The 16,913-nt window shown below is 34.3% G+C and overlaps 2 protein-coding genes across 2 annotated transcripts; one reads left to right on the top strand and one right to left on the bottom strand.

Annotated features, from left to right (window-relative positions):
- Window positions 1-9,704: 9,704 nt before the first annotated feature.
- LOC104788631 (protein TRANSPORT INHIBITOR RESPONSE 1) lies at window positions 9,705-13,069 on the top strand. Its single transcript, XM_010514394.2, has 3 exons — window positions 9,705-10,599; window positions 11,209-11,701; window positions 11,877-13,069. Exons 1-3 carry the CDS (start codon window positions 10,133-10,135, stop codon window positions 12,699-12,701), a joined length of 1,785 nt encoding a protein of 594 aa, XP_010512696.1. The 5' UTR covers window positions 9,705-10,132; the 3' UTR covers window positions 12,702-13,069.
- A 273-nt stretch (window positions 13,070-13,342) lies between these two features.
- LOC104788629 (E3 ubiquitin-protein ligase MIEL1) lies at window positions 13,343-15,853 on the bottom strand. The gene is made up of 12 exons (XM_010514393.3): window positions 15,642-15,853; window positions 15,433-15,520; window positions 15,246-15,302; window positions 15,081-15,113; window positions 14,928-15,005; window positions 14,782-14,825; window positions 14,653-14,693; window positions 14,197-14,279; window positions 13,989-14,080; window positions 13,814-13,883; window positions 13,707-13,745; window positions 13,343-13,614 (listed from the first exon to the last, which is right to left on the bottom strand). The coding sequence occupies exons 1-12, from the start codon at window positions 15,743-15,745 to the stop codon at window positions 13,462-13,464; spliced, it is 882 nt and encodes a 293-aa protein (XP_010512695.1). The 5' UTR covers window positions 15,746-15,853; the 3' UTR covers window positions 13,343-13,461.
- Window positions 15,854-16,913: the final 1,060 nt, after the last annotated feature.

The following is a 16,913-nucleotide window of genomic DNA, read 5'->3' as shown; positions in this document are numbered from 1 at the left end:
CGAGAAGATGGTAAAAGAAGAGATAACGTTGCTAAATCAGATTTCTTGGGCGCTTTAATAAAGTTAATTATTTTTATAATATAAAACCTAACAGAGAAATAGATTTGTATGCAACTTATTGTGGGATTCGGTTTCTAGAAGGTATGCAAATTGTTAGTTGAAAACAGTCAAATAGAGCTGTAGTAATGTTCCATTAATTAATGGATAAACAAGCAAATTAATCTAATTTATATATAACAATAGAAACTACTGATCCATATATACTTGAATTGTTATCTTAACAACTAGAATTATATTTTCACTCATTATCTTAATTACTATATTTCAAAGAGAATAATGATCCAACAAATACCTAAATTTGGGTTTCCTTTTCTTTCCTCGCTCTCTAATTTGTTTCATGTCTTCTAGAACGTGTGAGAGACCAAACAAATTACATGATCTGCGTACGTCCAAGTGTCAAATATATGAGTGTTAGCTTGTCTCACGCTGATAATGATGAGGTGGCACGATAATTGACACAATCGATCGATCCATTCATTATTTAATAATACAAACATACTTTACGTGAATGCACAAATATACAAGTGTGACATTGTGAGCCTATACACCGAACCCGACAATCGTGGTTTGGTAGTTAACGGCTGGCTGGCCTATACGCAGGCAGAAACTTGGAGAAAATATGAATTTTGATAATTTTCTCCAATTTTAAAAAGAATTTGTGAACTCACTGGACTTATACTTTACGGGCATATGCTAATGGGCTTTCACGAGGCCCGTGTTATAATGAATACGAAACTATTATCGCATTACAAGATGATGGATGACACAAATCGATTAGAGCTTTTAGGTGATATATAAGTAAAGTGATATTATCATGAATCATATGATACTAGAATAGATGGGGATGATACGAGAGACGAGTGGTCCAGTTTACTTGAAATTAAATGGTCCAAAAAGGAAAGGCTGAGAAAAAATTATATGGTGTGTCTCTTGGAGGACCACATTCCTCGATCACGCCATTTATTGAATCAAATCTATTGCATTATTTAGTTTTGTTTTTGTTTCTTTACTCAGACAAATATATTTCCAAATTAAATGCTTAAAGGTAGTATATACATATTTTCACAAACGAAATTGATAGTTCAGTAACAGCAAAAGTATTAAAAGAAAAAAACATAAATAAGTGGTCCTATAAAAACTTTACAATAATGGCAAATGTTTGTTAGCTCTCTTGCTAGTCCTCGTTTATCTTCCTAAGCGCATGCAATGGTAATACTATCTATATATGGCTTATACGTATTTTCATACTATATAACTAGTGATCCAGAACTTTTGTGTTTTTTTTTTTCTTCTTTTCGTGTATCAAACAAACGTGGTAAATGCATTGCTTAACATCTTTCCCCTCTTTTCGTTTTCAAACAAAAAAAAAAGTCGTTAAATCGAGTAAAATAAGTAATTTGTTATGTCGGTAGCTAGTTTGCATCTATTCTGGTGGTTGTTCTTATCATAGTAATTACAATTGATATGACTCTTCTACTCCATCTGTTCCCCCTGCGATTAGATGTATACGCAGGTAATGAAATGATGAATTGATGATTCCTCTTATCAATCTATTATGAATAACATCTTTATGTGAATCTGACTATTTTAGTTGGATCAACAAATAGAGTTGCAATACCATATATCAAGTTTGTGTTTTTTTTCTTTAACTTAAAATCAATTGATAATAGATGAATTTATCTCTTGAATATTATTTTAGACCCTTCATAACTTTTAATGTGGTATCAAAAATAAAATCTCATTGCGATGTAGTATCAGTTATTCAACATGTATTATGTGATTAATATATATGGTCCCAATGTATTAATACGATAGATTTCCATGTTTTCTAAATCTAATATGATAATGAATATATCATATTAAGTACTATTGTTATATTAAACCAGCTCCACCCCCATAGAAGTCACCTGCATCTTCACTGGATCTACCTGCTGCCTCAACGCAAAGTTGATATGCTCCTTCTTTTGCTGTTCATATCGGATTTAAAATTTTCCATTTGGGATGAGCGGGTAGAAGCAGTTAACATTAGGAGTGGACTGAAACCACTCATCCTCTTCAGTGTCCAAAGCATTGGCAAAAATCCTTTGTCACTGGTGATCAACAATCGATCAACATCAAAACCTTTGAAAATATTTTAACGAAATATGAATAAGAAATAAACTCTCTTAATGATAGAAAATCTTAAAGTAGTCATCAATGTCGTTTATTTTTCCTAATATTACCATATGACATATATATATAAAGATTTACCCTCAAAACTTTGAATATTATATTCAAGCTCAAGAAATTATATTAATATAGAAAAAGTTTTCAATTAAAATCCTGCGCTCTAGTATATCATATTAAGTATTGATTTCTTTTTCGTTTGTGAAAGGAATCAGGATACGTAAGACTATTTTTAGTGGAGGAACGATGAAACATTTCTCAGGAAATTAAAAAAATATATATTTTTATTCTTATTTATGTATTTTTAATATATTTACCATTGAGTACATGACACCTGTCTAATTTACTTCAAGTAACGTTTCTTCAATTCCTTGCACAAGCACCGATTCTCTTTGTTTTATGTTCTCTCTTCTTTTTATTGTTTTTTTAATAAGAGCATTTCAATGAGTAACCTCCGGTAAAATTGCCCTAATAAAGTTTCGAAAGGAGATCGTGACCATGTTAGCCCATCAGCATTTATAGTAGGATGATGAGAGGAGGGAGTACTCCTGCTCATGGATCACGAATCGTGATTCACGATCAATAAAGCTTCCGTGATTTTGTTTGTGTGCGTTTTTAAAAGTTGTTTTTGTTATTCAAATTACTATTGACAAGATGGTATATATAGATCACATAATATTCTTGGCTTCTTGCAAATGATCACTATATCCGGGATTCATACCAATGTTACGATTTACAGTTTTGAGATGTCAATAAACGCAAGCTTTTCATTTATTAACAATTTTTGAAATCATTCAATAACAAATAAAAAAAAGTTAGCAAAGTTTACACGAGCCTGTTTAAATATTGGTTCCTTATAGAATATGGATCATGGAATCAAACATATGTTGCTCAGTCTGTTTGTCTTTTTCATATAGTCCGTGTGAACATAAAAACATAAAAAAATAAATTGGAAGGCTTCATAAAATTTGAAAAAGTAAAAAAAGTAAAACATGAATAAAAAAACCAATGTATTTGGTCGCTAAACCTAATACATTTGTAATTTAGTGGAACCACCAAACATTTCATCGAAATTACATCCCACCGAACCAATATACACTTAACAAAATCTGGGGATGGATTTTATGCATTCATTTATTTGAATACTTTATAATCCCTCCCTGGTCTAACTTAATTTTACTTAATATTAAAATCTTAAATAAATTATAGAGTAATAAAATGATGTTTTGGTTCGTTGAATCATAGAAAAACATGTTTATCTCATGGCCTGTTTTCACACTAACTTAATCTTTTATTACGAAACTAAAGTAAAGCCTATATTGTCACAACCTGTTTTTTTTTTTTTTTTTTCTTAAATCAAAATTTCTAAAGGTTACACTTTGACAATCACAGTCTCCATTAATCAAATTTAAGATATCAGAAAATGTAATAAAATGTGAAATCGATTACCAAACAAAGTACTTAACGTGAAACAAAACATAGGAGGAGAAAACTAACTGTAGATTCTTTTTGAGATAGCCGTGAGAGTGATGATAATTAAGAGATGCATCTAGACACGTGTAATATAATGATTAGACATGCTTATTGAAGATTTGTAGTATTGAAAAAGTTATGATTGCTAAAAGTGTCCGTCAACGTTAAAGGAACCGACCAATGAGTTTATAACACGCACGTTAGTTCACTCCATAGGATTATTACAAAAAAAGATGAGAGACTGAACATTGGACTGGATCACTGGACTCTAAAGAAAAAAAAAAAGAAAAGAAAAGAAAAAAAGACAAAGATTTGTATAACTTTTTCGGAAATTCAACCGCAAAATTACAATATAAAAATATATGTATATATAGCTTGAGGATTTCTTCAAAGACCCTTATATATAATTTTTTTTCTTTTTCTTTTAGGCATTAGTTATGTTCGTAGAATACCGCAAGTTTAGTTAAAACTTAAAAGGTGTTTGACGTTAAAAAAAAGAAAAAGAAAAGCATAGAACGTTTCACACTATTCACTGTTATTTATTTTAATTTTTTTTTTTTTAAATTGTGATCGGACAAAACAGAAGACTCGACGGCCACCCCACCTACTCACTCCTCCAACCCTACTTTATGGCCCCCACTAGCTCGGCCCATTGGGCCTTTCTAAACTAATGGCAAAATAATTACCGAATATTTATATCATTTTTTTTTTGTTTCCCTGCTTTTTCCATATCAGTTTGTCGTTATTTTTTTTAAATCATCCCATCCCTTTTTTATACTAAAGTTTTCTTTTTTTCTTTATACCATTTATCGCTCCGTATTTAGCATTCTAACTTCTAAATAAATGATATCTATGTATAATTATGGTAAACCAAAATGCGTTGACTAAAAAAGTATATTACCCACCTTAGAAATTAGAATGATGTGGTTTCCATGCGTAACCATGAACCATCCAATATTAATTAAAATAAAATAAAAAAAGTTTATAATGGAAAAGTATAGTTGCGTGACGTATATCTGCAATATGGAGAATAAAATAACACAGAAAAAAGTTGGAAAACGAAAAAGTAATACTATATAGTAAAATCGTGATTGCAAGGGACACGAGTTAGAGAAATTAGAAAGCGAACATATCAGAATTGTAATTGGTCAGAATTTGACAAATCATATAAACGATATAGAGACTAGAGAGTAGAGAGAACAATAAAAATAAAAATAAAAAATGAAAGCGAAAAGGGAAGAGGATGGCTTCCACTAATGGGGAGGTCATTATAATCAACAACACACATAATACATAAACATATAATCCAAGTTAGCTTTTTCAAAATCACGTGCCACTTTACTTGTACACCACCTCTTCATTAATCGCATTATCACTCATAATCATCATCATCTCTATCTTACATAAACACTCGTTTTATTATTATTCTTTTTAATGTCCACACATGCATGCCCGCACATATACTTCTAGGATTCTTACATAATTTTTCCATTCACAGTTGGATCTCTCTAATATCGCTTCTGAAGATGTTTTAATTTATATTTTAAAACATACTTAGGGAGAGATAATTATTACTAGTCTTATTATACAGCAAAGTGCAAGCTAGTTTGAGTACGAAACCCGAGGAGAAATAAGAGAGATTCGCGGGGGAGCCATGCGTGGGTTTATTATTCTAATCATATCCTTAAAATTTTAATTATTAATTAATCAATGCCCTCTCTAACAATAAAACTAGTATCCAATTACTATAATTAATTAATTAAATTGTAGTTTCCTTTTCCCTGACGACATTTTTTTAGAAAACTAAATAAAATCATCGGGGTAATTACGTGCAAGACAACTCAGCTCCCCACTTCTCCCATCTGACCTCTTTGTTTTTTTCCTAATTATCTCTTTCTTCGTTAGTACCTTTAATGTCCCCGAGCACTTATTTAAACTTAATTACACTGAAAAAATGAAAAGAATCAAAACTATTTTCTTTTTTAATAGTAGTAAAAATTATTCGTAAAAAAAACTCAATAGTGAACTGCTGAACATTCAAAAAGAAAAAGAAAAAAAACTAGTTTATAAGATTAAATAAAAAAGAGAAGAAGTTGCCAACATTTTTTTTTATAGAGTAGAGTAGGGTTAAAAAAGGCGGATTAACGGTCAGGATCTTGTGTAAGGTGAGATTGAAAGAGAGGAGGAGCATAATAAAACTGTTTGATTTGTGACATGTTTATTTAGAGAGGACAGACCTATCAACTCCATGCTGTGACACTGCCACCATAGCCCATCATACACTGTTTCTCCTCATCATACCCTTCCTTGGAATTTTATATTTTTAACCCTGGTGGGTGGGAACGTTACATAGGCTTTGCGAGAGATGAAGAGGGGCATATTCGTCATATTCCTAGCCTATTTCGTTTCCTTTTATAGAGATTAAACCGATGGACGTGCGACAAAACCCGAACTAATTTTATTTTTTTAGACCGCGATTCAGACAAACGAGGTATTGTATTGTATGTAATAATAATTTCAGATTAATTTATGGGAAAATTATAAATAAAGGAGTTTTTTCCAAAAATTTGGCCATCTACACTTTTTTTTCAAGATTGTCAATTGTGACGAAAATGCCTCTACTAATAGAAATAGTGAAGTTTTGAAAAATTAGAACCAATAAACAAACAGAAAACCCATGTTAGTATACAACTGTTAAAAAAAAAATTTGAAAAAAAAATGTTTTGGGTGTCAAAAATCAGTTTGTAAATTACTGATTTTTGGTCTAAATTGTTTAGAATAGACTTTCTACGATTTTTTCTCTTTCTGAAACATTTAGATTGCTCATTCTACAGTTTGTACATGTTCTAAGAAGTTTAGATGGAAAATTTGTTCTAAAAATTTCAGAACCTGAATTTTGTATGTTCTACAAAATTAAGAATATGTATTCTACGTTTTTCTTCATTCTACATCAATTCAGAATTCGTTTTCTACGTTTTTACCCTATATACTAAAAGAAGTAGAAGATATATCATAGAAATTTTTAGAATTTGTAATCTGTAAACCTTAGAATACCCTAAAATAGAAAGAAAATAAATTAAATAAGGAAAGTGAATAATTTTAAATATTTTTTAAAATATTCTTAATTTATGGTTAAGATTTCATAATTATTGTTTAGATTTGTTCTAATACATTTTAGAATGCGTATTCTAAATTATTTAGAAGATAAACATATTAAGAAAAATCGACATTATACCTTAACGTGATCGATCACCATCTCTTCCACCTTCCACAAAAGCTTTCACTTACCTGTTTATGATGCAAATCTATGTTACTTGTGTTGTATGGACACTGGATGCCAAGAAGGAGTGGAAATTTATTGATGATGAAGAAAAACGTGCTAGATTACTGACTTTGCAACCCACTACATCTCTTGAAGAGTTGAAGGTTATGGTTTCAGAAGACTATGAAACAGAGCAAAATATGTTTGATGTGGAATTCAGTTATCTACCCACAGGGGTTAAAGTTGATTGTCCTCCTGTTGTTGTGACAAATGATAGAGGTATGAAAATTTTTCTTGCATATCTGAAAAAGATAAACATGATTCAGTTGTGTGTTACTTTCAAAAGAGTAGTTGATGAAGGTGATAGGAGTAAAGTCCAGTTCGGTCTGAATAAGTTCCCAGTTGATAGTAGCGATGGTTGTAATGTGGAAGTTGATGTGGGAAAATCAGTAGGTGTTATTTCAAGGAATTCACCAAAGCCGACTAATGATGTATTAGAAAAGCGTACTGATGCTAATCTTGTTGATGCTGCTGGTTTTAAGTTGGAAGATTCAATGGTAAAAAAAGTTGAATATTTCAGCAGTAAGGAAGCTTTACAGGCTACTATGGAAATGTATGCAATGAAATATAACTGCGACTACAGGATTACAAAATCTGATAAGAGATGGTGGTGTATACGCTGCATTGATAGTGTTTGTAACTGGCGTCTCCGGGCTGAGTGTTTACAAGCGTCTACATATTTCAAAATCAACAAGTTTGTGGGTAACCATATATGTGCCCCTTCAAAAAAAAACTCATTTTGTAGGACTCCATCTGCAAGAACAATTGGACATCTCATTAAGCAAAGCTATGAGGGTGTGAAGGAAGGTCCTAAACCGAATGATATAGTTAATATTATTCGTTCAAGGTACGGCTGTTTCGATCATCACTCTTGTTCTTGTTAACTAGCTTTATCGATCTTGTTTCATCAACCCTGGTACATAATTTTTACTTTAAAGTCAATAGAATACAAAAAATAAAACAAACGAAGAGCTTCAACTTCATCATATTCACATTATTCAGTAAAATCATTGAAATTTTTTGTATAAAACTTATATTTACACAAATCTGGACTGAAATTGATTTTTAAAATAATGACATAAGCTAATAAAACTAAGACATCATAATAATCAACATGCAAAAAAATCAAGAATTATATGGTCAAAAGGCAAAACGGATCTAAACTTATATTTACACAAATCTGGATTGAAATCAAGTTACAAAATTTACATAATCTCAAGAAACTAATACATCAAAATAATCGAGATGCAAAAAAATAAAGAATTCTACATACCCAATACATGAAGAGATGAACCGATGGTGAAGACGGAGAGAAGGTGAGATGGAGAGGCGGTGAGAGACGATGGTGAGAACCAGACAACGGAGAAAGATGGCGGACAGAGAAAGAAAAAGATATGGTGAAGACGGAGAGACGGTGAGACGGCGGACGGCAAAACGATGGTGAGAACCAGATGACGGAGAGAGACGGCAGAAGGCGAAACAAGGTTTTGTTTCGATTAAAAATTTTTTTAACTCTTCGTCAATTTTTTGTATTCTCAATTGTAAGTTTAGACCCAAATAAGGCCCACTCAATTTCAAAATAAGACCCAACAAAAGTAAATAGTTTGTTCAAACTGTTTTCTTAATTTCAGTTAATAAAAATCAACAAATTATATCTGAAAATATTATTTAGGGTATTATTGACTTTTTTTTAACCCCTAAAACCTATTTGACCAAACTTTTCAAAAAAAGTATAGATGGCCAAATTTATGAAAAAATATTTTTTATTTATAATTTTCCCTTAATTTATTAAGAATTATTGACTACTAGTAGTAGTAATTTTGTTTAGTAACGATTGTGAGTATGTGTGTCCGTACACAGTAAAAAAAAGAGTCCTAGATCTGACGGTCGTGATTAAAAATGCGACGCTTGCACCTTTCTTCTGTACTGTTTGTTTCTTTAGTACTATTATTCAAAATTTTCAGTATCCATATTCTCTCTTTCTTTTGCTTTTTTTTATTTTCATAAAAAGTTGCACACTTTCAATTATTGGATACTTCTTCCCTCACGTAACTCTTTTCTTCTTACAATAATAATATCGAATCAAAATAATATAATAAACATTTTTTTCCTGGACTCTGCAAAACGAAAAGGTATATATATTTATATATATAATTATCATATCCCACAAATTATACGAAACAACAATTTATGTTATGTTAATTAATTTCATCGTTCAACTGTGGTTATTACACTTTTTGACACGTGAAAGTAAGTACGACTACACTTTAGTCGATTTTTTTTGTTACATTTGAATAAAAAAATTAAGAAGTGAACAGTAATATATGAAGGTTATAAAAATAAAATGGTGGGTAAATAAAACATGAAATATTATACTCCATAATAAAACAGTAGATTGCGCTCTCAGATGCTCACATCAAAGCATGATTGGACGGTTGTGATGTCATCATAAATATAACACTGTAGCTTCCTTTTTCTTATTTTTGTTCAGATTCAAAAGAAAAAAATTTAATTTTAATTTTTAACATTCTGTATGTGGTCCCCGCAATTTACGGGGCTTCCCCCCTCATATCCAGCCGTGCATCGCGTATCATTAGATTCCCCTCTTCCCATACACCTTACCGCACCCTATCATATTCTCTTTCTCTCGCGATATAATAACAGAGAGAGAGCCTAATATATCGTCTCGTATCGTCCCGTTTTCTGCGGCTGCAGAGTCGATAAGATAATCTCCCGCTTATTATTCAATCAGACGGCTGGTATTTGAAGTATAAAAGACACGTGGCAAGATCAGAATCGACAATCACAATCACCGAAAAGGCTCACATGGATATGTTTTTGACCATGGTTAAGCCCATTTAACCCAACCATGGTTTGCTTTTTAACTTGACCCTCCTCCCCCTTCCTCCTCCTATCTCATCCTCTTCTCTCACCACTCTCTCTCTCTCTTCTTCTTCTTCATCTTCGTTTCTTCCTTCTTTGAAACTACTACTAGAACTAGATTAATGGCGCCTCAGATCTAAAACCTTTGGAAACTTGTTCATCGATACTAGTATTTTATCCTCTGGGGTTGGAATCATCCGCATCATCGAGATCTCGAGGTTATTTGCAATGCAGAAGCGAGTAGCCTTGTCGTTCCCAGAAGAGGTACTCGAGCACGTGTTTTCGTTTATACACCTGGATAAAGATAGGAACTCGGTGTCTCTGGTGTGCAAGTCATGGTACGAGATCGAGCGGTGGTGCCGGAGAAAAGTGTTCATCGGGAACTGTTACGCCGTGAGTCCATCTACGGTGATAAGGAGGTTTCCGAAAGTGAGATCCGTGGAGCTGAAAGGGAAACCTCACTTTGCAGACTTTAATTTGGTGCCTGAAGGATGGGGAGGTTACGTGTATCCATGGATTGAAGCCATGTCATCGTCGTACATGTGGCTTGAAGAGATAAGGCTGAAGAGGATGGTGGTGAGCGACGAGTGCTTGGAGCTTATAGCCAAGTCGTTTAAGAATTTTAAGGTTCTTGTTCTTTCTTCCTGTGATGGCTTCTCCACCGATGGTCTCGCTGCTATCGCTTCCACTTGCAGGTGATTCTTGTTCTCTCTTTTGTCTTGTGTTGTTACCTTTAGGAAATAGCTCTGAATTAAGAACTGTTCGATTTGATTTGTGAAATTCATTCATCTACGTTACTCTGGTCTTTGGTTTGGGTCAAGATTGTGCGTATCTAATAGAAGATGTTTCTGAAGACTCTTAATTAAGAGCCTCTCTTCAGCTTTATATGACGGTGGTATTTTTCTCTTTATTCCTTTGGATTATTCGCTCTCTCTAATGAATCTCCTGAGGTGGGAAATCTAGTCAATTTTTTTGCGATATATGTGTGTGTTGTGTTTCCTTTTCTTTTACTTTTACTTTTACTTTTCTGGGGCTACTTTTTTTTTTTTTTTTACCTTGTTAGGAAACTTAGATCTCTTTTTGGATTCCTCCCTTTAGTTCTGTTTTAGCATCTCTGATAATGCTTCCATGTGACAAATTTAGCTCTCTTCTACATTGCATCTAATATATACAACTGCTATTAGTTATTTAACGAGTGTATCTATGTATGCACATGAGGTCCCTGTTGTTGCAATTTTAATGGTCCCCAAGTTCTGTGATGTGGCAAATCAATTTAATTACATGATTCTTTTTTTTTTATGCAGGAATCTTAAAGAGCTTGATTTGCGGGAGAGTGATGTTGATGATGTTAGTGGCCACTGGCTTAGCCATTTCCCTGATACATATACTTCTTTGGTGTCGCTTAATATCTCTTGCTTAGCATCTGAGGTCAGTTTCTCTGCTCTGGAAAGGCTCGTCACTAGGTGTCCCAATCTCAAGTCTCTCAAGCTTAACCGTGCTGTGCCTCTTGAGAAACTGGCTACTTTACTACAACGAGCTCCTCAGTTAGAGGAATTGGGCACTGGTGGGTACACTGCTGAATTGCGACCAGATGTTTACTCTGCTTTGTCTGTGGCGCTCTCTGGCTGCAAGGACTTGAAGTGCTTATCTGGATTTTGGGATGCTGTTCCTGCCTATCTTCCAGCTGTTTATTCTCTTTGCAGTCGCCTCACTACTTTGAATTTGAGTTATGCAACTGTCCAGAGCTATGATCTTGTCAAGCTTCTTAGCCAATGTCCTAAACTGCAGCGCCTCTGGGTGAGTCCTTTTTAACATACATTATTTAACACACAAGTTTGGAAATTTAGGTCATTTTGGCTTATGCTTATAGTTTTCTTTAATGCTTTCAATGATTTAGTTTGTAATGGCAACCGAAAAATATGTATCAAAGCCTCTTTTCTTTTGTAACTGTGGTATGGCTTATTGACAACAGGTGCTTGACTACATCGAGGATGCTGGTCTAGAGGTGCTTGCTTCAACCTGCAAGGACCTACGCGAGTTAAGAGTGTTTCCGTCTGAGCCTTTTGTCATGGAACCAAACGTGGCATTAACCGAACAGGGGCTTGTCTCCGTCTCCATGGGCTGTCCAAAACTCGAGTCAGTTCTCTACTTTTGCCGTCAAATGACCAATGCTGCATTGGTAACCATTGCTAGGAACCGTCCCAACATGACTCGCTTCCGTTTGTGCATCATTGAGCCGAAAGCCCCCGACTATCTGACTTTAGAGCCTCTGGATGTTGGATTTGGAGCCATAGTAGAGCATTGCAAAGATCTCCGTCGCCTCTCTTTATCAGGCCTCTTGACAGACAAGGTTTTTGAATACATTGGGACATATGCCAAGAAGATGGAAATGCTCTCGGTGGCGTTTGCAGGAGACAGTGACTTGGGCATGCATCATGTTTTGTCAGGGTGCGATAGCCTGAGGAAACTAGAGATAAGGGACTGCCCGTTTGGAGACAAGGCGCTTTTGGCCAATGCTTCAAAGCTGGAGACAATGCGATCCCTTTGGATGTCTTCTTGTTCCGTGAGTTTTGGAGCCTGCAAGTTACTAGGACAGAAGATGCCAAAGCTCAATGTGGAAGTCATCGATGAACGGGGTCCACCAGACTCAAGACCCGAGAGCTGCCCTGTTGAGAGAGTGTTTATATACAGAACAGTGGCTGGTCCTCGGTTTGACATGCCTGGCTTCGTCTGGAACATGGACCAAGACTCAACAATGAGGTTTTCCAGGGAAATCATCACTACTAACGGATTATAAGACAAAATAAACGAGGTACATTTTTCATTAATCCTTGTTCATCATCCCGTATAATCTCGTTCCGATTTAGGAACATGAGAGAGAGCTCGGTCGCCAATAATTTAACCATCAAGCCCATGAGCAATGAATAAGTGGAGAGAGAGAGAGAAAGAGATCGAAGAGACCCTTTGCTTTTTTAATTTATGTAAGAATTTTTTATTGCTGTATGTTTGTTTGTCTACTTACTGAGAGTGGGAGAGATCCTGGTGGGGTATTTTTCTTAAGAGGATAAGAGATTTTTATAAGACAATGTCAAAAATGTAACTGCTCTACTTTGTTTGGACTCTTTTATCCTTTTAAATGTTTCATATCTCTCTTTATCTTTGTCATTTCCTTTGTCCGCTGAGAGAAATGTGTGTGCCCAAGATATTTGAGATAAAGAAACCACACGACACGAGGCTAGTGCCATAGGCGGCCGTGGCCGAAAGAACCGGACCAATTTTTGGTTGCTCCATTTCGAAGAGTATTATGTTTGACTGTGAACTACATGACTCATTAGATCAAATCTGATGTAAGGTGTAACTGTTGTCTTTCAATATTGAAATACCATTTTTGATTAACACGGTGAAACCTTGTACTACTTGACATAAAATACTTACGCCTGAGTATAATATTTGTCATTTCATTTCATAACGCCATATTCTTCTCTTTTGATCTTGTTATGTCCTCTCATTTGAGTTTAATAAAAGAAAAATTACAAAATTATGCTAATGTGAATTGTTTAGTTCTCATGATTTGAGTCTATTTCAAGAACTGGATCTTGTGGAGTTGAGATTCTACGAGTGTTGTATGAACCACAATGCCCGCACTTGTGTCCCAAAATGTGGAACATTGCTTTGCTCCCTTTGTTGCAGTCGTTGCAAAGTATTGAAACCTGCAGACAGTTTCTTGGTCGAATGTAAAATAATGAACACAAGGAAATCAAACCATGAGGTGGCAAAACGTTGGATGTATAGACATTATTACCTCAAACTTATACTCAACGGGCATCTCTGTTGTGCTTATCTGTAAAGAGAATGTTGGTTGGTATATTTACCTCACTGAATACATCAAATCCAAAATTTGATTGTTACCTCGAGATCTAGTATTTGCCACGAAGTAGACATATCCACCATTGACTTGGAACAAATGGGGCACCGATACCTGAGAGAGAGAGAGAGTATGTATATTATTAAGAAAAATAAAAACCTATATTGATACTGTGAGGAACAAATTGGATCGAAGGAGAAGTTCCACTGAGATAATTACTGATTATTATTGATCATTCCGCTGAAGCAATCCATATGCATAGTATGCCCACAACTCATCACATGTGCAGCTTTTACCGAATCAAATAGATACTGCCAGGTTGAGTAATTTATAAAAGTTAAAATGCAATATGATGTTTTGAATCTAATTAGTAGTTAGCGATATGCAACACAATAGACAATCTAGAATTAATTCAATTCGGACAAACCTCGCAACAGACAGGACAAGAGTTCTTTGTGGAGTTCTCAATGCACGAGTGTTTATCGCGCAAGCCCACTGAATAACAAGCTCCTGCAATATTTTACATGATAATTGAAACAAGTGTAAACTCACAAATACGCAGACAAGATTCTATATTAGCAGAAACGTATTTTGTAACCATTAAACTAGATGTAGACTATTACAGATCTGATACTGAGCTAGGATGGATCGAACATGTATGTGCAACGTCAAATTAAAAAATATCCTACTTTACCAAGAAGTAACCCTACATTATTACAAATGTCAGTTGTGGAATAGATACTAATGTTCCTAGAGAACAGTTGATGGAGACAATTCGCAATATCACACACCACCACCAATGTATTTGGAACTTGCTTTTAAAGAAAGAAGCAAAACAGAATCCAACAAATGCAAGTTGATAAAGGTATATATAACTACATACCACAGTTCTGGCAATGAAAGAACTTGTCACGCCCACCAACTCTGAAAATTAATAATACCTCAAGATTAAGTCATGAGTTTTAAAGTAAACATGTGGCACAAGTTTCTCAATATCTCTAAAAGACCTCACCTACAAATACCACAATCATCACAGTGAAATTGTTCTTTTGAGGTCTGCGAACATAACAGGGGCCATATTACTACAGTTAGTGTGAGGTCATAGCATTTGAAAGAAAACATGTAGATAGATAGAAAGAAAGGAGACAAAGAGCTCACATCATCGTCAAAAAATTTGCAAATATTGCAAAAGTACTCCCCCATAGAGACACCGCAATTGGAGCAGAATTGAGCAACCTAAAGATTTGTATTTTAGGATGATAATATCACAGATAATGAATAATACAAAAAAAAAAATCAATCTATTAGTACCTCTTGCTCAGTTTCACATATTGAACAAACAACCTAAGAAAGAAAGAAAGAGAAACACAGATCATTTTTTTTTTAGAATAGAGCCGAATCCAAATTGAGTTTTCTACTACGCTTAAAAAGGAGATTGAAACACAACAAAGAATGAGGATTCAAATTCAATCAAACCTGTATGACGTTTTGGCGGACCAAATCATGTCGTTCTTTAGGGTCAGGTAAAGAATTCTGAAACAAACAAACAAGAAACAACCATGTTCGTTGAGAGATAGAGCAACACACACCACCTCCAATACAAACCAAACAAACAAAAACAAAAAAAGTCCCAGACAAAATTAAGAGGAGGACAAAGACAAACAGCTGATTCGTTATGGCAATGGCGGCATGGGAAGATGAGATTGCAGCAAGGAGCTCTGATTTTACATCGTCTCTTGTAATGTTCGCATCTGATTGAAACAATTAATGAAATTAGAGATTACTAAAAAACAAAAAAAAAAACAGGAATCAGAGAAGATTCCGAGAAAAATCAATAAAACAATATGGAATCTTCTGGGGGGGGGAAATAACCCGAATTGGAATTTGCCGAAGTCTTTGTCTCTGGGAATGGTTGGAGCAGTAGAAGAATCCATCGAGTCTTCTTCTTGGTGCAGACTAGCACTAGCACCCATCATCAGTCAGATTCACAGGATTAGGATTTAGGGGGTTGCCACCCAACCTAATTTAATTACAGAATCGGACTAAAGTTTTTGATATACACGTGTAATGATCTTTACTTGGATGTTCCCTCTTCCTTCCCGAACCGGCGGTTTATTACTAATCCGGTTGGTTTATTTTTCTTTTTCTTTTTAAACAAAAAAAAGTAAACCCCCCTATATATGGCCTAGTTAAGTAAGTATTAAGTACTGTATTATAGCTAGCCTAAGTGTTTTGGGTGATTAACGTTGTTGGCATGATATATCGAATCACTGAATTATCAAAAGTTAACTACTCCCTCCGTTTTTTATTACTTGTCGTTTAACGTTGTTTCACACAGATTAAAAAAATCATTAAATTTTCTGTTTTATCCCTTTTTAATATATTTTCTAATTTTTTTATTGGTCAAAACATTAATAAAATTGAATAGAATTGAAATTTTTATCAAACATTTGCATTGGAAATCTAAAACGACAAGTATTGTGAAACAAAAATTTATCTCTAGAATGACAAGTAATAAAAAACAGAGGGAGTAGTAGACACCACCGTCCATGGGACGTTTAAAATTAAGAAGATTGGTAAGTTAGTGAATATGAAAGATCGTGGATGTTGAGAGAGTGAGAGATATGAAGAGAGGAATGAAGGGTATGCTTTTCCCACGCGCTAGCCGTCCGAGAATATATTGGATCCCAACAAAGACAGAAGTGAAGGTAGTTGTTACACGTCCCAAACAACTCGGAAGTTAAGTAAAGCTATTCCACACATCTTGCAAAAGCCCCCCCCCCCCCCCCCTCTCTCTTTTCCTTTTTCTCCCACCAATCATCTCTATTCTTTCACTTTCAAGTGTATGCATGACTTAATGCTGTTTTTTTTTTAATCGATATATTACATATATATAGGACTTCTTAATTAGTAGTTTAGAACGAATTATTGACGAGATCAAAGGAAACATAAAAAAAAATGCTGAAAAGAGAATTTTGTGCTTTGTTATCGTGATATAAAGTGAGAGCATTGAGAATCAAAGTTCCTAAATATAATAACTAGATTCAGTCATACATTACATATTTCTCACGGGTTTCGTTTGTAGTTTATGAGAGATCATGAATAATTCAGATTCTGTTGAGATTTTTCATATATGCCTGACTG

Source organism: Camelina sativa, chromosome 5 (assembly GCF_030686135.1).
Source record: "Camelina sativa cultivar CO46 ecotype springtype chromosome 5, ASM3068613v1".
NCBI lineage: Eukaryota > Viridiplantae > Streptophyta > Magnoliopsida > Brassicales > Brassicaceae > Camelina > Camelina sativa.
The sequence above is the reverse complement of the archived record's forward strand: the minus strand, read 5'-3'. Positions and strand labels throughout refer to the sequence as shown.